This window comes from Symphalangus syndactylus, chromosome 3 (genome assembly GCF_028878055.3).
Source record: "Symphalangus syndactylus isolate Jambi chromosome 3, NHGRI_mSymSyn1-v2.1_pri, whole genome shotgun sequence".
NCBI classification, from domain to species: domain Eukaryota; kingdom Metazoa; phylum Chordata; class Mammalia; order Primates; family Hylobatidae; genus Symphalangus; species Symphalangus syndactylus.
The window spans coordinates 93,522,103-93,543,912 of NC_072425.2; the positions used below are offsets into that span (position 1 = coordinate 93,522,103).

At 36.6% G+C, this 21,810-nt stretch overlaps 1 protein-coding gene across 2 annotated transcripts in view; it reads left to right on the top strand.

The window, feature by feature from the left end:
- Positions 1-21,810, top strand: part of CRPPA (CDP-L-ribitol pyrophosphorylase A) — a 336,452-nt gene that overhangs the window by 110,096 nt on the left and 204,546 nt on the right. For both annotated transcript variants that reach the window (XM_055272530.2, XM_063637045.1), the window contains exon 5: positions 6,857-6,902. In XM_055272530.2, the coding sequence (XP_055128505.1) occupies positions 6,857-6,902 (46 nt within the window). The remainder of the gene's footprint in view (positions 1-6,856; positions 6,903-21,810) is intronic.

Consider the following 21,810-nt stretch of genomic DNA (forward strand, 5'->3'; position numbering starts at 1 on the left):
TTTACTCAGACACATCTCATTTTAACCTGTGAGATTGGTTTATTCACTTTTTTCTTTTTCTTCCTCTCTGTAGATAGCTTTATTAGTCTGTTCTCACCCTAATATAAAGAAATACCTGAGATTGGGTAATTTATAAAGGAATGAGGTTTAATTGGCTCATGGTTCTGCAAGCTGCACAGGAAGCATAGCGGCTTCTGTTTCTGGGGGGGCCTCAGGAGGCTTCCAATTACGGCAGAAAGCAAAGGAGGAGTGAGACACTTCGAGACCTCACTCTCTTAGAAAACAGCTCCAAGGTGGAAATCTGCCCCCATGATCCAATCACCTCCCACCAGGTCTCACCTCCAAGGTTAGAGATTACAATTCCCCATGAGATTTGGGCAGGGACACAGATCCAAACCATATCAATAGCCTTTTTTTTTTTTCTTCACTCAGTTGGATTAAACCTACAACTTTGCCTGCAGTATCAACATTTCCTTTCAGGCCCTGGGTGGTTGCTCCAATTTAACTAGGTTAAAAGGGTATCTGCAACAGTTCCGACCCAGTGGAGGTAGTGGCTGGATCCACTTTCTGTCCCACTGTGAGGAATTAGACTGTTTCCTGTGGCAGGGCCCAGCTCTTTTAATGGCTAACTTGCTTCTTTTTTTTTTCTTTCTTTTTTTTTTTTTTTTGACAGAGTTTCACTCTTCTGGCCGAGGCTGGAGGGCAATGGTGTGGTCTCATTGTAACCTCCACCTCCCAATTTCAAGCAATTCTCCTGTCTCAGCCTCCCAAGTATCTGGGATTACAGGTGCCTACTACCACACCCGGCTAATTTTTGTATTTTTAGTAGAGACGGGGTTTCACCATGTTGGCCAGCCTAGTCTTGAACTCCTGACCTCAGGCTATCTGCCCTCCTCAGCCTCCCAAAGTGCTGGGATTACAGGTGTGAGCCACCTCGCCCAGCCTAACCTCTTTTGGAGGGAATAGAGTACTTATTGCAAACCAGATAATGGCATTATCATACTGTAGCTTCTTATCAAGGCCAGGGATGGTTTAGAATGTGATTTTTTGTTTCATTAGTTGAATTGAACAGGACTTTTGGAAATAAGAGTCTGGAAATCAGAAATAAGTACATTAGCAAATAAGATTATTTCATAATCTTGAAATACATATCACTGCTTTTGAAATATTGCTTGTAGACTTTGGAAATCTTTATGAAACATCCATCAAAATCTGATTAGTAAAGATTCATTCTAATTGAGTCTATAAGCATATTTCCTTACTGATTTTTAAAACAGAAAGCCCTATAAGTTGATCAGTTATTTTGCACAGCAACATGATCAGCCTCACTGCATGCTAAGATTGTCTCAGGGTAATCTTAAATACTTAAAATGTTGAATTCTAAGACTCCAAAATATTGACATGTTTGAATTACTGCCTGGTAGAGAAAATTTATGTGGTGAAGAAATTTTATGCAATATTACTCTTCATTTAAGGACAACCTAAAATGTCTGCCTGCTGGGTTAACTGTCATCAACCCAGCAGGCAAATGTTTTATTCATCCTTTTCTGTATATGGCTTAGTGATATTAATTATGAGGATTTTTGGCAATTACCAATTAGATGTTTCATTAAAGATTGGGAGGCCGAGGCGAGCGAATCACGAGGTCAGGAGATCGAGACCACGGTGAAACCCCGTCTCTACTAAAAATACAAAAAATTAGCTGGGCGTGGTGGTGGGCGCCTGTAGTCCCAGCTACTCGGAGAGGCTGAGGCAGGAGAATGGCGTGAAGCCGGGAGGGGGAGCTTGCAGTGAACCGAGATTGCGCCACTGCACTCCAGCCTGGGCGAAGTAGGGAGACTCCGTCTTAAAAACAAAACAAAACAAAACAAAAAAACCTGACTCACATTTCTTTGGAACTCCTTTGGCTGTCTGGCAGACTTAATTTGAAGACCAAGAAAAAAGGTGGAAACTCTAAGGCGTTTTATTGCTACTGACGTGTCAATAATCCCTGGTCTCACTTTTGACATCTTTGGGGCTGTGATTATTTACCTCTTGTGTGTGTTCTGAGCCTTCAACAAGTTTGTAAAGCACTCTTGAGATCTGTGGATGAAAAGGAAGCAGCACATTACTCTCTGAATGTTACATTCCATCTTCAGTGTTTTCTTTTTGGTGAGGTGTTCATATTTCTCTGTTCTCTCCAGCAAGAGTGTTAGTCCTCAGGTACATCTTGATACTCCGCTCCCCTTTTATGTGCAACAAATATCAGTGCACGCTAACCTGATTGGCCTTTCCACACAGTGCTTCCCTTGGTTCCACTGGTGAGTCCCTTTTTAGGGACATTGTTGTGGGTTCAACTGTCCCCTAAAAAGGTATGTTCAAGTCCTAATCTGTGGCACCTGTGCATGTGACCTTATTTGGAAATAGTGTCTTTGCAGATATAATCAAGTTAAGATGAGGTCCTGCTGGAGTAGGGTAGGCCCCAAAGCCAATATGACTAATATCTGTACAAGAATAGAAGAGACACAGATACAGGGAGAAGGCCATGTGATGATGGAGGTGGATATTGGAGTGACACATTTGCAAGCCAAGGAATGGCAGGGGTTGCCAGCCATCACCAGAAGCTAGGAAGAGGCTGGAAAGAATTCTTCCCAAAAGCTTTCAGAGGATCCTACTTGTATCTTGATTTCGGATGTCTAGTCTCTAGACTGTGAGAGAATATAAATTTTTCAGTTTTTTTTTTTTTTTTTTTTTTTTTTTTTGACGGAGTCTTGCTCTGTCATCAGGTTGGAGTGCATGGCGCAATCTTGACTCACTGCAACCTCCAACTCCCTGGTTCAAGCGATTCTCCCGCCTCAGCTTCCCGAGTAGCTGGGACTACAGGCACGTGCCACCACGCCCAGCTAATTTTTGTATTTTTAGTAGAGACGGGATTTCACCATGTTGGCCAGGATGGTCTTGATCTCCTGACTTTGTGATCTGCCCATCTTGGCCTCCCAAAGTGCTGGGATTACAGGCGTGAGCCACCGCGCCCAGCCAAATTTCTGTTGTTTGGAGCCTGCCAGTTTGTAGTAATTCACTGTAGCAGTCCTGGGAAACACATGCTGAAAGGGCGATCCCCCCCTAGAAATCAGCATCATAGCATCACTTTCCACACGGAATGGAAGTAGAGAGCTCTACTCTTATGAATGAGATTTGAATAATGCCATGCTTCAAAGGGAGCTTGGACCCTAAAAGGCCTGTCATACTCTGGATTGGGGAAAATGTCTTACAGATAGACGTTGTAAGCGTTTTTTGTTTGTTTGTTTTTTGGTATCACATTTTTTTCCCTGTTAAGTGAGGTGATAGTAGAATGCAAATATTGCTGTTGTTTTCAGGGTCCCTATTTTCTCTTTCTGCCTTTTGTCTCATCTTTGACTTCTCTTTTTGGTATTTTCATAGCTAATTATTTAGCCCCTTTTGATAACATTGTAAGATTTGTCATTAGGCTTTTACTTTAATTTTGTGATCTTATTTTGTATGACAAGAGTATTTATTTTACACAACAATGGAGTTTATGCTTTGAAATTAGTGTCCTAATTCTACACTAACTCCAAAGATGCTGCCTTTTAAAAAAAATTGCATCTGAAAAGTTCTAGTACAATTATGCTGAACTGGTACTGGACTCAGATGGCATGGCCATGTACTTGAAACACGATTCAAAAATCTGACAGTAAAAGACACATTTGGACATAATCGAGGCATTTTATTACCATGGACAGTGTAAGGCAAAGGAGGATCCTGAAACATGGAGCAATACACCTTCCCTTTCCCCTGAAAAGTCAGGGAGTTCACTTCACATTGGTTTAAAGAGTGACTTGAAATTTCTGAGGACTGCACATAGTACTAGAATTTCAGTAGTAGAATTTCAGTTGCCACCAGAAATCCTAGGAGGATTATTTTGTATTTTATTTTATTTAATTAATTAATTTTTTTGAGATAGACTCTTGCTCTGTCACCCAGGCTGGAGTGCAGTGGCAAGATCTCGGCTCACTGCAACCTCTCCCTCCTGGGTTCAAGTGACTCTCCTGCCTCAGCCTCCCAAATAGCTAGGACTATAGGTGCATGCCACCATGCACGGCTGATTTTTGTATTTTTAGTAGAGATGGGGTCTCACTACGTTGGCCAGGCTGGTCTGTATTTTGTATTTTATAAATACGTTTTGGTAAAATTAAAAAGTAAACATTCTGGCTTGACGTCACCTTCCTTTGCTAGCTCTTCTGGGGTCTGGAGATAATATCAGTTTTTTTTTCTTTCAAATCACCATGCAGGGTAGAAAATGGTCATAGTACCCCACTCCCCCCGCCAGGATGATGAGCACTGAGGAGTACAGAACTGGTTCTGGGAGTAGGGATCAGCTGTCATGCTTTCCTGGAGTAGTCTTGCTTTGACAGGCCCAAGTAAACACTCTTATTTTGATGAGATTTCATCTAGTCTGCATAACAACTTGAGTCCCTTTAATTTAGAGTTGTACCATATTTTTGACCCCATTTACTTTTAATTAACTTGGTCTCTTACTACACTGTACAGACTTAATTGAACAGACGTCTTGTTTCTAAATGTCAAAACCATCTTCAAGCCATACAAGATTGATAACCAGTTACTGAAGAAATTTAACCACTGTGTTCCATTGTCTGAATGTGCTTTTTTAGGAGTTTCTGAAGTTTTTGTATAATCACAATATTATTGGAATGAATGACTTTTGAGGATTCCTTTTGTTGGGGAATACATTTTTTTAAGGTCCAAGTATTTCAGCATCTGTTTAAAAACAAAAGAAACCAAATAGTCCCTATTTGGTTTTTGTAATTCCAAAAACACAATATGGTGACATTGTTTCTCTTCAGATATTTTTATATAGTTATCCAGCATTTTATATAGGTATCCAGAAAAGAATATTTTCTATATGTATATGACTGGTAAGGAAATAAGTTCTGAAAAATCTATACCTAATAAACATTCTATTATCTTTGAAACGTAAGTTTTGCCTATTTATTGTGAAGGGAAAGATGGGAGAACATTATGTGTCACCTTAAGTTATTGGAGATAGTGGCCAACTGGCTGTGTTCTGAAAGTTTTTTTTTTTTTTTTTTTTTTTTTACTATTTTATGTCTCAACACAGAAAGAAGAACAACATGTAGACGTGATAGGAATGAGAAATTCCCACCGTGTTATTACCTTACCATGCCTATGAAATTGGAATTTTTATCCTCCAGATTAGCTAACTACTAGATTTGTACAGAAACTTTATTTAGTGAAGTGGGCTACTGCACTTCTATCCAAAATAGATTCCTCTGCTATTCCTTTATCCAGGCAGGTAAATCCTGGACCAAAACTATACCTTACTGTCCAGAAATAAAGTAGCAGCTAACTTGGTAACACAGATAAAAAGTTGTTCAAACAATTCAACCAATCTATTAAAATGTGAAATGCTATAGTGTTTCTAAAACAAGCACATGCCAACCAAAACTAGTGACTTTTAAAGTACTTTTAGCCTTATTTTTTTCCTGCGTAGCTAACATACTTCAAAAGCAGTATGACTGGAAAATGTTGTAATTCTCAATTGATGGGTTTTTCATTTTTTCCATCTAACTTTTACAGCAGTATGGGTTGTCCTTATTTTAATTAAAAAAACCAACACCCTGACAATGAGTATTGAAGTTCCTTTTGTTCTGTTAGCATGATCAGTAGTCTTCCTTTGACCTTGTACAATACTCTATAATGAAAAATTACTTAAAAAAGTCAATCCTGTAGTGATGAGAAAGAACTTCAATCCTCTAATTTGCTGGTTTTCAGACTGTGCTCACTAGAGCCTCGGGGGCCACCTGAAGAAGAGGAAAGTTTCTGTGCAGGTGAAATTCCAACCCAACACCTGGCACTCACCTAGTTCAGCTCAATTTTTCTCTCTTTTGTTTGATTGTGCTTCTGTGTGCTATTTCAGCTGAGTTTAGGCATGGTGAGGTAATAATATGGTAGGAATTTCTCAAAATGGGTGTTTAGAACACTTGCATCATAAATATCTAGGTACTTGAATGTAGCTTTTAAGACCTTATAAAAGCTTATTAATACTGTGTCATTATTTACTATGTATTTCAGCTCTGTGATATAGAATTAATTTCTGCAACACAATGCACTTACATGTTCTGTACCTGAGCTCACTGGATGGGAGTCTGTGAAGTATCTGCCATAGGACAGACACATGCCATGTTGGCAGGTTACATTACAAGGAACAGATTACAATTATGAGGAGGCTGCATATTTTTAAGGAAAGATCATCATTGTTCTTAGGCACATAGTGGTCTAAGAAAGCCCTATAGGCTCTTTCTATTTTAGCCACATTTTAAATAAAAATCTTACAAGGTGAATCTTATCTAGGTTCTTACAGATATATGTAATTCAGAAGGAAGTCCCTCTTAACATAAATTGACCTCTCAGAATTATTTCAGCTAAGAATGTAACTCAGTGACTTTTTTGTTATACACAGACTTCCACCCTACCTTTTTTTCTCTAGTATAAAACCTCATTTTTATGCAGTCATGTTAAAACTGTTGTTTAAATGCTGCCACATTTTCTTTCAGTATAATACTTGAGTTACATTAAGATTTCAGTAACCACTGCCACATAATATCTTAATTTATTCAAAGATTTAAAAACAAATCAGCCATTTGTAGAAATAGAATATATTTTATGTGAATTTGCTGATGCTTTTCTAATTCAGAAAATGTCAGTATTACATGTTTATAGCTTCTGAAAAATCAAGAATTTCCTTGGGGGCATTATGTTATTGCTTGCACATTCTTTCCTGCTCTGTTAAGTCTAATGAAGTTTATCTGTCCTTTAGGTGACCTACAAACGAGATCTGTATGCGACTGAATCGATTATTAAGGGTATGTTTGGCCTTATGACTGTCAGTTCCTGTGTTTCAAAAATGTAAGCCAGTTTGGAATTTCTCATGACAGTTTAAATCCCAGCAATCTCGAAAGCAGAAAAGCCTGTAGGCCAAGGTCTCTGATTCGTTTTTTGAAAATAATTACATTTTATGTTGTTTCATGCTAGAGAAATAGCAGTTATTATGATACCACATTGATTTTAATTTTTATAAAGAAAATACTTTATTAACTTGAGGGAAGTATGGGACATTGATACAATTAGAAGGAAAATAGCAAAACCCGATTTTAATGATTTTGTAAAGGTCTCACCTCATTTTTACTATTAAGAGGACTGCCCTCTCCCCTTAACAGTGTCGCATCGGTATATTAGACAGCATCTTCCATGTGAGAAACATTGTTTTTCCTACCTGGAGAAATTAGGCTGGACAGGGTGATTTTTAAAATTTCTTTTGGGTTCTGACAATGACTGCAATTTTGTAATTGTAGATATCATATGTGTGATAACTCTTTTTTAGTTCTTTTTCATCTCTGACTCAAAGATCCCAGCTAAATAGAGGTAGTTTATTTAACAAGCAACAAGTATTTGTTATTTTGCTTAACACTGTGCAAGGAATGTAATTAAGATGCACTAGGGACAGTCTTGCTGTATTTTTGTAGCCTGTTATTTAAGTCAGTTTTCTCAGTCTTGGCACTACATTGGCATTTTAGTCTGGAAAATCCTAAGCTGTGTGGACCGTTTTGTGCATTACAAGTTGTTTAGCAGCATGCCTGGCCTCTGCTCACAAGCTGCCAGAAGTACCCATCCCTCACTCCCCTTCCCTTGGTTTTGACAGCCAAAGATGTCTCCTGATACTGCCAGATGTTCCCTAGGGATAAAAACATCTCCACTAATAGAGAACCACTATTTTAAAATATGGACTCCTAGCAAAATCAGAGCTGTTCACCCCAATCCTGAAACACATGTGATGCTTTACAGTGTGTTAGTAACTGATTTCTTTGAAGATAGATTATGGCTAGAACTACATGCTCAGGTTTTCATTGAGAGGTCAACTTCCAAATTAAAACTTTTCTTGAAGTAGAAAAATGTACTGAATCTGCATTCGGAGTGCATCAATTTATTAAACAATTTTGGGAAACCCTATTTAACCATCAACAGACTTCACATTCAGAAAATGAAAATCTTTTCTCTGATCATGACAATGTATTTGTGGTTTACCCTCAAGTTCTTTGTCCTTCAAGGTATGTTGTTTTAAACTATTAATGTACTATAACTTATGCATCTGTTTGTGTGTATGTAAACGGATCATTTATAGCTATAAATCAAAATGTTGACATATATTTACATATCAACCAAGCAATGCGTAAACATTACTCTGGAAAAGTCAGCTGAACCATGATGTGGTTGGTCATGTCCTCAACACAAGGAAATATAAAACTCAGTTTGGTTTCTTCACAGAGCTTTGTATGTACTACATAGGAAAAATAGAAATGATTTTTTTTTTGTCAACAATTGGTTGTTCGACTAAGGAATATAGTTGTAATACTTGGCCTATATATTATCAGAGGCTTCTTAAAAATGTAAAAACCTATACTGCAAGTGTTATTGCAGGAGCTATGACTTTGGAAATTGTTTGCAGAAATCGCTTTTATTTATGTAATAGGGTCTGGCCTGCTACTTTTATTTTGTAAGTATTTAAAACATGTTCTACTTTTATTCTTAGGGAAGATAAATCCGACCTGCCTAGTGTAAACAGCTCATTTAGGTCAACAAACTTTTAGTTCTTTATGTTTTAGGGTTTGTATATCTAATAACTTCCCAGGAGATTCTGATGCTTCTGGTACACTTTGAGGATTGCTGCTCTGGGGCCTTTCTACTCTGAGTGAATGCTCTAGACCAGTAGCATTGTGATACCGGAGAACTAGAATCTCAGGCCCTACATCATTCAATCAGAATCTACATTTTAACAGGAGCTCTGGTTGATTAGTTTGTACATTAAATTCCAGACATCTTCCTCTAGGCTGCTCCTCAGTCTTTTATAGGTTTATTTCTAAATAATATCTTTATTGCATTAAGAGCTTTAAGTCTTACGATGCTCTCCCAGCTGCAAATTCTTGTTTGCTCACCTGAGATTACCCCTTCCATTTACGACTTGTACTCAAGACTATCTCTGATAGTAGAAATGCCTCTCTGGCATAGGAAAGAGAGAACTCTTGGATTAAAAAAAATTCCAAAATATAATATAGTATATAGCCTACTATGAGAGCTGCATATTTACCTGTAGGCATTTTCCTAGTGTATTAATCAGGGTTATTTAGAGAAACAGAACCAGTAGAATATACAGAGATATAGATAGGATGTATACATAGATTTATTATGAGGGATTGGCTCACGTGATGATGGAGGCCAAGTTCCACTATCTGCCAGCTGCAAGCTGGAGGCCCAGGAAAGCCAGTGGTAGAATTCCAGTACAAACCCAAAGGTGGGATTTTGGATCCTACCACAAGGTGAAACTTAAGATGCATAAATGTTTATGCTCAATGCAGTAATAAAGGCTATAGAGCTTCTAAGCCAGTTCAAGTTCAGGACTGATTTTGCCAGCAAATTTATATATAAAAAATTGTTTATTATGGTTTTAAGAACTTTTTGGATTTCAGCATTGCCTGCAACACTGTATGAACCTGTTTTAGATTGTGATTCAATGAAGGTGGAAAGAATGTCTAATTTTTATGTTGCATCCCCTAACATTTAGTTGAGTTGAATTGCATAATAGGCTAACAGATACAGCTGCAGTTTTTCTCTAGAATCTAAGGGAATGTATGGCCCTTCTCTCCTGCCTTACCACTCTGCCTGCTCCTGACACATGCTTACAGGGAATAGAATATCTATCACTATGTCACTTTTTTTGCTTTTAAAACATAGAAATGGTATAGTATTTGAGCATTCTTTGTCAAGATTTAAAACCAAGACTTGGAGGACATTGGACTCATGCTAGGTGCCTTATATGTTATCTCACTTATTTGCAATAACGCTGTAAGATACATACATTACTCTCATTTTGCAGGTGGGAAAACTGATCTAGGTTACTTTCCTCTGGGTCACACGGTTAGTAAGAGCAAGATCCATTATTTAAGCTCAGGTCTCCATTGTCTTTAAGTTTGACTCTAGGATATGTCCATTTTGTACCTCTGATTCACATAGCTACTCCTGCTGCCTGCTAAAGCAGATGCTGGATTCAAGAGCTCTCTCTTGGGTGAGTGCATCAGTGGTTTATGAAGGTCAGCTTGCCTAGTTCTGATTCCTCTGAGTTGAAAACTATACCTTCAGCTGGTGTGAAGAATGATCCTATAAGTAAGACAGAAAGTTTTCTCTCCCAGTGTTTTCCTAAGCACATAGTACAGTCTTCTAGAAAGTGTTACTGGCATCCACAGGTGTGTGAAAAGCATATAATATTGTAATGACAGATTTCTAGACATGCTCAGAAAAAATAATAAAATTCCAAATCAAAATAATTGTTTTAAAATGATTTGGGGTACTGTTTAATTGTTTTTTCTGTTGTTAATTCTGGTAGTTGATGTTCATTTCTAGGCATAACAGATTTCCTTTCTAGGATGGAACTTTTTTTGTTCTGTGATGAGTGCTTCATGTTTGTTTTTTTTAAGTGTCCTTCCTGAGCTGTTTTTTTCTCTCAAATAACAATTATTCCTGGTCAACAAATTGTATTCTATTAAAGTAACTATTTTGTTGTTTACTTGGTTTGTTTTCAGGTGCTAGAAAACATTTCTAGGATAAATATCATGTCTCATGTTTTGCAAGAACATTTTGTACTCCAAAATTTACTTATCACCAAAGTAGCCTGTGTGTTTTGGTCCATCTTAATTTATGTTCAAGTCAACATCTTTGGTTTAGTATGGGAATTTTGATGTTGGGAGAAAAACGAATATTCTTTCATTGGTATTTGGTGTAGGTTTGCTAACTTCAAGGCATGCTTTTGACTAAAATCTCCAAATTGTGGTAGATAGCAAGTCTCCAAATCTGATTTTTATCTTATGTTTTTAGATAATTTTAAAGCTTAATTTATTTTAGCATCAATATGTTTATATGTATTTCCATTTATGGTAAACTATTTGAAAAAAACATGTATAGAAAGTGGTAGTTTCATGTGTCTTTCAGAGTCTATTAAAATATAATTAATTACAAATTTGTTAAAACTGCATAAAAAAAGCATTCATAATAATCCCTTTTCTTAGGTAGAGGGTTGGATTTGGTTGTTGTTCTTTAATGTTTAACTCATTCAGGGTTCTACTGTGAGTGAAATTTAAAACAATTTTCTAGGGAGTAGTATGATTAATTGGTACAACAAGACACTGGACTGACTGATAAGTTTGTAAATATCCACTTAACAAAGAGGTATTGTAGTTTTGTCGCCCAAGCTGGTTGAGCCCACCCAAGTCTGCTCTGCATGCTCAGATGAACCCAAATGATTAAAGTGGTAACAGATGCCAGTGGTAACATACTTTATATAGATTTGCATAAGCCATACAAACAGTTCCAACCCACACTTGATTTAGCATGCTGACCATATCCTGGCATGAAGGTCAATATTCTAAGAGTTTCTAAGAAAAGCCCCTGTGGAATTTCTAAATAAAATATTGCATTTATTTTCTACCACCATTCTTCAACTACTTAATATATTCAATATTGTGGCTAAACAGTACTTTTAAAATTTTATTTTATTCTTTCTTGGTTATACTTGTACAAACCCAAGTAAGCCTGTGCTACAAAACTGCCTCATGGTGCCTGTTTTCATATATGGTGGTGTGTATTGAAAAAGAGGAAAAATAGGTAAAATTGGAAATCCATTTCATCCCTTTTGGTTTTAACTGGCTTTAGTTAATCTTTTTTTCAAGTCATTATGTAATATTTTCCATTTGTTAGGTATTTTAAGGAAATTGGTTTTCTCTGAAATTCTCATTGGTTCAGAAACCTACATCTTATTCAGATAAGTGATACTGGTAGATTTCTTTCAATAAGTACGTAGCAACTGTCAAGTTATCCTCATGCCGTATTTTGTTTGTTTATTTGTTTTTGAAAAACTATACCAATAGAAAAGCAGTTAAATTCTTTTATATTTATACATTGAAAGTAGCTAAATATACTTTTAATTGGCATTGGCTGCAATGAATAAAATCACATGAGAATACCTTTGGTTCAGAATTGCTGAGAACTAGGAAGACTGTGTTGGAGTGTGTTTTATGAATATGCAGAAACTAGTCCCTTGATTTCTTAGTGATCCTTTAACTTTTTTACTTAAAATTATGGCATTTGAAGTGCAAGATTGTTTGTTTTTGAATCCCTTGGATCAAGTTGGAAAGATGAGGAACTTTAAATCAGGTTTTCCACATCTGTGACCAGACAACATTCCGCATCTGTGGTATGTTCTCATCAGGCTTTTTCTTGTTAAATGCCCAGGGATAACACCATTTATGTTATTAGTCATGTGTTTTGGACAATGCAAAGTGACAGCTAAGATTATTTATATAGTAGCCCCAAGTTTTGATGTTTCTGGCTTTGAGTATGACACTTAATTTTCCAAATTTTCACAATAACACCATAACTTCTTTATACATAATATTTTTTGTTCTGCAGTCACTCAAAGAATACTGTGACTGTATCTTTTGTGAATCTGTAAGAACGTTTGCGTCAAACTTTAATTAGTAAAAGCAGGAAGGCTGCAACAGGATTTAAGAGCAGTTTATTCCCCTTGAAATCTTACTGTAAAAAAAAAAAAAGTAAATTGGAAAGTTCAATATTTGGGTCAGGATTAGGAAAAGTAGAGTTCACTTGTTTTAGTTTTACCATTTCCTTAATTTGTTGTCAGCGAAATAGTAATTTAAGCATATACAAGTAAATCTGTCACTTTTGAAGGGCACATTGAGGTATTAAGCAACTAGCTAAATAAGACTTCATATCAGACAAAAGCCAGCCACTGACACTTCACTCTGATGCAGGTAGTTAAAAAAAAAACCCAATAAACCAAATGATGATATTTATGCGCAAAGCAAATAGTACATTTGGTAAATATCCTCATGAGTCACCAACCTTGGAACTTTGCTTTTCCTTCTAAATTTTCTCTCAACTAACTTAGAGAATATATACTTTGAAAAGAAAAAAACATTGATTTTGTATCCTGAGACTTTGCTGAAGTTGCTTATCAGCTTAAGGAGATTTTGGGCTGAGACAGTGGGGTTTTCTAGATATACAATCATGTCATCTGCAAACAGGGACAGTTTGACTTCCTCTTTTCCTAATTGAATATGCTTTATTTCCTTCTCCTGCCTGATTGCCCTGGCCAGAACTTCCAACCCTATGTTGAATAGGAGTGGTAAGAGAGGGCATCCCTGTCTTGTGCCAGTTTTCAAAGGGAATGCTTCCAGTTTTTGCCCATTCCATATGATATTGGCTGTGGGTTTGTCATAGATAGCTCTTATTATTTTGAGATATGTCCCATCAATACCTAATTTATTGAGAGTTTTTAGCATGAAGGGTTGTTGAATTTTGTCAAAGGCCTTTTCTGCATCTATTGAGATAATCATGTGGTTTTTGTCTTTGGTTCTGTTTATATGCTGGATTACATTTACTGATTTTCGTATATTGAACCAGCCTTGCATCCTAGGGATGAAGCCCACTTGATCATGGTGGATAAGCTTTTTGATGTGCTGCTGGATTCGGTTTGCCAGTATTTTATTGAGGATTTTTGCATCAATGTTCATCAAGGATATTGGTCTGAAATTCTCTTTTTTGGTTGTGTCTCTGCCAGGCTTTGGTATCAGGATGCTGCTGGCCTCATAAAATGTGTTACGGAGGATTCCCTCTTTTTCTATTGATTGAAATAGTTTTAGAAGGAATGGTACCAGTTCTTCCTTGTACCTCTGGTAGAATTTGGCTGTGAATCCATCAGGTCCTGGACTCTTTTTGGTTGGTAAGCTATTAATTATTGCCACAATTTCAGAGCCTATTATTGGTCTATTCAGAGATTCAACTTCTTCCTGGTTTAGTCTTGGGAGGGTGTATTTGTCGAGAAATTTATCCATTTCTTCTAGATTTTCTAGTTTATTTGTGTAGAGGTGTTTGTAGTATTCTCTGATGGTAGATTGTATTTCGGTGGGATCGGTGGTGATATCCCCTTTGTCATTTTTTATTGTGTCTATTTGATTTTTCTCTCTTTTCTTCTTTATTAGTCTTGCTAGCGGTCTATCAATTTTGTTGATCGTTTCAAAAAACCAGCTCCTGGATTCATTAATTTTTTGAAGGGTTTTTTGTGTCTCTATTTCCTTCAGTTCTGCTCTGATTTTAGTGATTTCTTGTCTTCTGCTAGCTTTTGAATGTGTTTGCTCTTGCTTTTCTAGTTCTTTTAATTGTGATGTTAGGGTGTCAATTTTGGATCTTTCCTGCTTTCTCTTGTGGGCATTTAGTGCTATAAATTTCCCTCTACACACTGCTTTGAATGTGTCCCAGAGATTCTGGTATGTTGTGTCTTTGTTCTCGTTGGTTTCAAAGAACATCTTTATTTCTGCCAATAACAGACAAACAGAGAGCCAAATCATGAGTGAACTCCCATTCACAATCACTTCAAAGAGAATAAAATACCTAGAAATCTAAGTTACAAGGGACAGGAAGGACCTCTTCAAGGAGAACGACAAACCACTGCTCAATGAAATAAAAGAGGTTACAAACAAATGGAAGAACATTCCATGCTCATTGGTTGGAAGAATCAATATCGTGAAAATGGCCATACTGCCCAAGGTAATTTATAGATTCAGTGCCATCCCCATCAAGCTACTAATGACTTTCTTCACAGAATTGGAAGAAACTACTTTAAAGTTCATATGGAACCAAAAAAGAGCCCGCATCACCAAGTCAATCCTAAGCCAAAAGAACAAAGCTGGAGGCATCACGCTACCTGACTTCAAACTATACTACAAGCCTACAGTAACCAAAACAGCATGGTACTGGTACCAAAACAGAGACATAGATCAATGGAACAGAACAGAGCCCTAAGAAATAATGCCGCATATCTACAACTATCTGATCTTTGACAAACCTGACAAAAACAAGCAATGGGATAAGGATTCCCTATTTAATAAATGGTGCTGGGAAAACTGGCTAGCCATATGTAGAAAGCTGAAACTGGATCCCTTCCTTACACCTTATACAAAAATTAATTCAAGATGGATTAAAGACTTAAATGTTAGACCTAAAACCATAAAAACCCCAGAAGAATACCTAGGCAATACCATTCAGGACATAGGCATGGGCAAGTACTTGATGCCTAAAACACCAAAAGCAATGGCAACAAAAGCCAAAATAGACAAATGGGATCTAATTAAACTAAAGAGCTTCTGCACAGCAAAAGAAACTACCATCAGAGTGAACAGGCAACCTACAAAATGGGAGAAAATTTTCACAACCTACTCATCTGACAAAGAGCTAATATCCAGAATCTACAATGAACTCAAACAAATTTACAAGAAAAAAACAACCCCATCAAAAAGTGGGTGAAGAACATGAACAGACACTTCTCAAAAGAAGACATTTATGCAGCCAAAAAACACATGCAAAAATGCTCATCATCACTGGCCATCAGAGAAATGCAAATCAAAACCACAATGAGATACCATCTCACACCAGTTAGAATGGCCATCATTAAAAAGTCAGGAAACAACAAGTGCTGGAGAGGATGTGGAGAAATAGGAACACTTTTACACTGTTGGTGGGACTGTTAACTAGTTCAACCATTGTGGAAGTCAGTGTGGTGATTCCTCAGGGATCTAGAACTAGAAATACCATTTGACCCAGCCATCCCATTACTGGGTATATACCCAAAGGACTATAAATCATGCCGCTATAAAGACACATGCACACGTATGTTTATTGCAGCACTATTCACAATAGCAAAGAGTTGGTACCAACCCAAATGTCCAACAACAATAGACTGGATTAAGAAAATGTGGCACATATACACCATGGAATACTATGCAGCCATAAAAAATGATGAGTTCGTGTCCTTTGTAGGGACATGGATGAAACTGGAAACCATCATTCTCAGTAAACTATCGCAAGGACAAAAAACCAAACACCACATGTTCTCACACGTAGGTGGGAATTGAACAATGAGAACACATGGCCAGGGGAAGGGGAACATCACACTCCAGGGACTGTTGTGGGGTGGGGGGAGGGGGGGAGGGGAGGAGGGACTGCATTAGGAGATATACCTAATGCTAAATGACGAGTTAATGGGTGCAGCACACCAACATGGCACATGGATACATATGTAACAAACCTGCACATTGTGCACATGTACCCTAAAACTTAAAGTATAATAATAATAATAATAAAAAGTATGGTATTGATACAGCTCTGATGAGTGGAGAACACCAGGCTTTTCATTTTGAGTTGAATTAGAAAAAATGACATGGACACATGTGGCATAGTTTTAAGGAGCAGGGAGTTTAATAGGCAATAAAGGAGGGGGAAGAAAGCTGTCATTTAGTTAGAAAACAGTCATATGCTTGACAATACTGCTTACATGTAAAAACATGTGCAGGAGACAAGATGTCACATGCCTGGTCCTTACTTTTAGTTCTAAGGTAGGAAACTTCATCCCATATTCAGTGACTCACTTAAAAATGTGGTTAAGATCTGATAATATTAAATGTCTTTTAAAAATCTGCCTATGTGCCATTGTCCTCCAGTTGAAACATGCTCAGTTAGCTTCTGTGTTAGCTTTTCAGAAGACCACTTTGACCTTTCAGTGTGGGCGTGTATGGTTTTCTTGCAAGTCTTTGTTGTCTCTGTCCATTTGTATTGTAGTAATGCCTTGTTAGTTGTTCTTCCTTTATTTTACTGCCTGTCCTTTTCCTATTCTAATAGCTTCCTATCGCGAGGTGTTCAGACAAACCTTGAGTATCCTTTACAGATGAAACTTAGAGACATCAGGACTCAATAGTGGTGATTGTCTTTAATATCACTTTAAAATTCTTTCATGTGAGACAGAAAATAGACTCTAAGATTGGCTTTTGATTCAAAGAATGCAATAGGATAATGGAAGCCACTGCTCTCACTTTGAATGGATTACAACTTGAAACATCTTTTGGAAATGGCTACTTTTGGATTTGATATATTTGTTTCTTATTTCTCAAGGCACATCTAACTTTGACTCAAGAGGTCAGTACAGTGGACCATGAGGCTCAATGGAAGAATTGCATGGTGTTGAATGTTTCCAAAAAAATTGGAGACAGATTTCTGGATGTTTTGCCCACCTGCTTGAGGAGGATCTACCTTAGTGTTTGTTTGCCTTTCTTCCATTGTTACTGAGTTTCTTGTAAAATACAAATACCATTCTTACTAGAGGTGATTAATTGATACAGGTATATGCATATTCCTTGCTCTTTAATGTGTTGTGGGTCTGTCATATGGTAAAGCAGAAGCTGTGTGTATTAGAAAGTTTACATATTACTGTTTTGCGAAATTAAAAGACCCCTGATTACATCCATTTTCTGTCTATAGAGGACAATATACTTTCTATATACCAAGAGATCCAATGTTCAAGGAAAGTAAGAGGAAGTTTTAAAAGATACGTGTGTTACTGATTAGGTTTTGGCCTCTTATATGAACTTTGAGATTTATACATTATAAATCATTTTGCTTATGAGAGATTTTAGTTAGAATAACACTGGAATTGAACGTTTATGAAACCACATTATATATAACTACATTTTGTTGAATCATGTGTTCAAATGAAAAGCGGCTATATTTTAGTTTGCAAATAACATTAAACCAGGGAGTTGAACCTGAAGAAATTCTGTTGCACTTAAAAACTGGACTGAAATTTGAGAAAATTTAAAAGGAGTCTGGCAGATGGATGGATATACTCAAAACTCTGACATTCAGAATTTCAAGCTAGGCATTCCTTAATGCATCATCCTTCAGGGGAGATGGCTTGAATTCTAATTCTTCCTCCCTCTGTGCTACCATCAACTCCCCGAAAGAAGTAGAGGAAGAGGAAGATATTTTGCTTGGAAAAGCCTCCGTGTCTTCTCTTACTTCCTCCACTTAGACCTAATACTACATAGCTATGGCATTGAAGAGTCCTGCACAAAAGGACAACTGACCTCCTGAGAAGTTCTGGATTAATATCGTATGTGCTTCAATAAATACTAATTGTCTTTGGTATTGAGGATATTGTCTTCTCTAGTACATTGTGGACCAGTGAAGCAGCCAAAACTTTTAAGTTCTGTATCTGTAGCCATCAGATTTAGAGTACTGTTGGAGAGTATTGTTAACTCATAATTGATTTATATAACTATGCAAATGAGAGACAGTATGACTTTGATTTTGGTACACGATGGCTAATGTTCTGTTAGATAAGCAGCTGTCAATGAGAATTACGTTGCGTGTTTAGGGAGGCATGTAACAAGTACATTTCCACCATGTTTCATCTACCATGAAGTGCGCAATTGAATATTTTCTACTTCCAGATGGAAATAAGTAAATGTATGTATATCTATATTCTCAAACAGAAGTAAGGAGAAAATAATGCGTGTGCCTATTGCATTAAAGTCCAGGAAAATCTGATTTTTAAAAATTGGTATGTATTTATACATATTTATGGGTACATTGATATTTTGATACAACGTGTAATCAAATCAGGGTATTGAGGATATCATTCATCTCAAACATTTATTTTTTTATTTTGAGGACATTTCACATCCTCTCTTTTAGCTATTGTAAAATACGCGATATATTGTTAACTACTGATAGTTACCCTATTATGCTATTGAACCTTAAAACTTATTTCTTCTACCCGACTGTATGTTTGTACCCACTAACCTCCCTTTATTTCTTTCTCCACTACCCTTCCCAGCTTCTGGTAGTCACCATTCTCTTCTTTAAGAAATCAATTTTCTTTATCTTTCATTATGTGAGTGACAACATGCAATATTTGTCTTTCTCTTCCTAGCCTATATAACTTAAAATAATGACTTCCAGTTCTATCCATATTACTGCAAATGACAGAATTTCATTCATTTTTATGACTGAATAGTATTCCATTGTGTAGTATGCCACATTTTCTTCATTCGTCCATTGATAGATGCTTAGGTTGATTTTGTATATTGGCTATTATGAAGAGTGCTGCAATAAACATTGGGGTACAGATATTCCTTTGATATACTGAGTAGCATAGTAGTTATATTTTTAGATTTTTGAGAAATCTCCATAGTATTTTTCATAGAGGTGTTGTACTAATTTAAATTTTCCACCAGCAGCATATAAGAGTTCCCTTTCTTCTGCATCCTCTTGCAGCATTTGTTATTTTTTGTCTTTTTGATAATAGCCCTGTAACTGGGGTGAGTTGATAACTCATGTGGTTTTGATTTACATTTTCTTGAGGATTAGTGATGTTGAACTTTTTTTATATATACCTGTTGGCCATTCATGTGTCATCTTGTAAGAAATGCCTATTCATGTCCTTTGCCTACTTATTAATGGGATTGTTTTTTTGCTGTTAAGTTCCTTGTATATGCTAAATATTAGTACCTTGTTGGATGAAAGTTTGCAAATATCTTCTTCTATTCAACAGATTGTTTCCTTACTCTGTTGATTTTCTTTGCTGTGCAGAAGCTTTTTCCTTTAGTAAGTACTATTTCTCTATTTTTGTTCTTGTTTGTGCTTTTGGAGTCTTAGCCATAAAATCTTTTTTGACACCAATGTCCTGAAGCATTTCCTCTGCTTTCTTCCAGTTATTTTCATAGTTTTGCATCTTAAATTTATGTCTTTAACCTATTTCGAGTTTATTTTTGTATATGATGAGAGATACGAGTCTAGTTTCTTTCTTCTGCATGTGGATGTCCTGTTTTCCCATTTGTCAAAGGTATGTCCTTTTCCCCATGTATATTCCTGGCACCTTTGTTGAAAATCAGTTGACTGTAAATATGTGGATTTATTTCTTGGTTCTCTATTTCATTGTATTGTCTTCTGTGTCTGTTTTTAAACTAATGCTGTACTGTTTTGGTTACTATAGCTTTGGTGTATTTTGAAGTCAGGTAGTATGATGCATCTAGCTTTGTTCTTTTTTTTCGGGATTGCTTTGGCTATTTGGGATCTATTGTAGTTCCATACACATTTCAGGGTTGGTTTTTTTTTCTATTTCTGTGAAGAGTATCATTGGCATTTTGATAGGGATTGCATTGAATCTGTAGATTGCTTTGGATATAGTGTGGTCATTTTAACAATATTCTTTTGATTCATGAGCATGGATGTCTTCCCATTTTTTAATGTCCTCTTCAATTTCTTTCATTAGTGTTTTGTAGTTTTTGTTGTAGAGGTCTTTGCCTCCTGGGTATTTTATTTTACTTTTTGTAGCTATTGTAAAAGGGATTGCTTTCCTGATTTATTTTTCAGCTAGTTATTTGTATATGAAAATATGACTGATTTTTGTATGTTGAATTTTGTTTCCTGCAACCTTACTAAATATCAGTTCTAAGAGTTTTTTTGTTGGAGTCATTATGTTTTTCTAAATATAAGATTATGTCATCTATGATAGAACAGCAATGTAATTTCTTTGCCAATTTGGATGTTTTTTATTTCTTTCTCTTGCCTGATTGTTCTGGCTAGGACTTCCAGTACTGTGGTGGATAGGAGTAGAGAAAGTGGGCATCCTCTTCTTGTCCTCTTAGAGGAAAGGCTTTCAGCTTTTCTCCATTCAGTATAATGCTAGCTGTGGGTTTATCACATATAGCTTTTATTGTGTTGAGGTATGTCTCTCTATACCTTATTTGTTGAGAGCTTTCGTGAAAAAGGAATGCTGAATTTTATCAAATGCTTTTTCTGTATCTATTAAGGGGATCATATGGTTTTTGGCCTTTATTCTGTTGATAGTGATGTATCACATTTATGGATTTGCATATGTTGAACCATCTTGCATCCCTGGGATAAATCCCACTTGACAGTGGTGTATTATCTTTTGATCTGCTGCTAGATTTGGTTTGCTAATGTTTTCTTCAGGGTTTTGTGTCTCTACTGTATTTTTATGTTGTATTCTTGTCTGGTTTTGGTATCAGGGTGATGCTTGCCTCAAAGAATGAGTTAGGAAGAATTTCCTCCTCTTCAATTTCTTGGAATAGTTTGAGGAGGATTAGTATCAGTTCTTCTTGATATGTTTGGTAGAGCTCGACAGTGAATCTATCTGGTCCTGGGCTTTTCATTCTTGAGAGACTTTTTATTACTGATTCAATCTCGTTAATAATTATTCGTCTGTTAAGTTTTTCTATTTCCTCCTCTTTCAGTCTTGGTAGGTTGTATGTGTCCTGGAATTTATCAACTTCATCTTAGTGTTCCAATTTATCAGCGTATAGTTGTGCATAATAATTTCTCATGATCCTCTGTATTTCTGTAGTATCAGTTATGATGTCTCCTTGTTTGTTTCTCATTTTATTTGGTGGCTCGTTTTTTGTTTAGTGGTTTATTGATGATGATTATTATTTTTGGGTGGTTTACAACCAAACTTCATTTTGTTGATCTTTGTATTTTTTTGTTTGTTTTTCTTTTTTGTTTTTGGGGATTTTTTTTTTTTTTTTTTTTTTTTTTTTTTTTTTTTTGAGGCAGAGTCTCACTCTGTCACCCAGACTGGAGTGCAGTGGTACGATATCGGCTCACTGTAACCTCCGCCTCCCCAGTTGAAGCGATTTTCCTACCTCAGCCTCCTGAGTAGCTGGGATTACAGGCATGTATCACCATACCTGGCTAATTTTTGTATTTTTAGCAGAGATGGGGGGTCTCACCATGTTGGCCAAGCTGGCCTCAAACTTCTGACCTCAGGTGATCCACTCACCTTGGCCTCCCAAA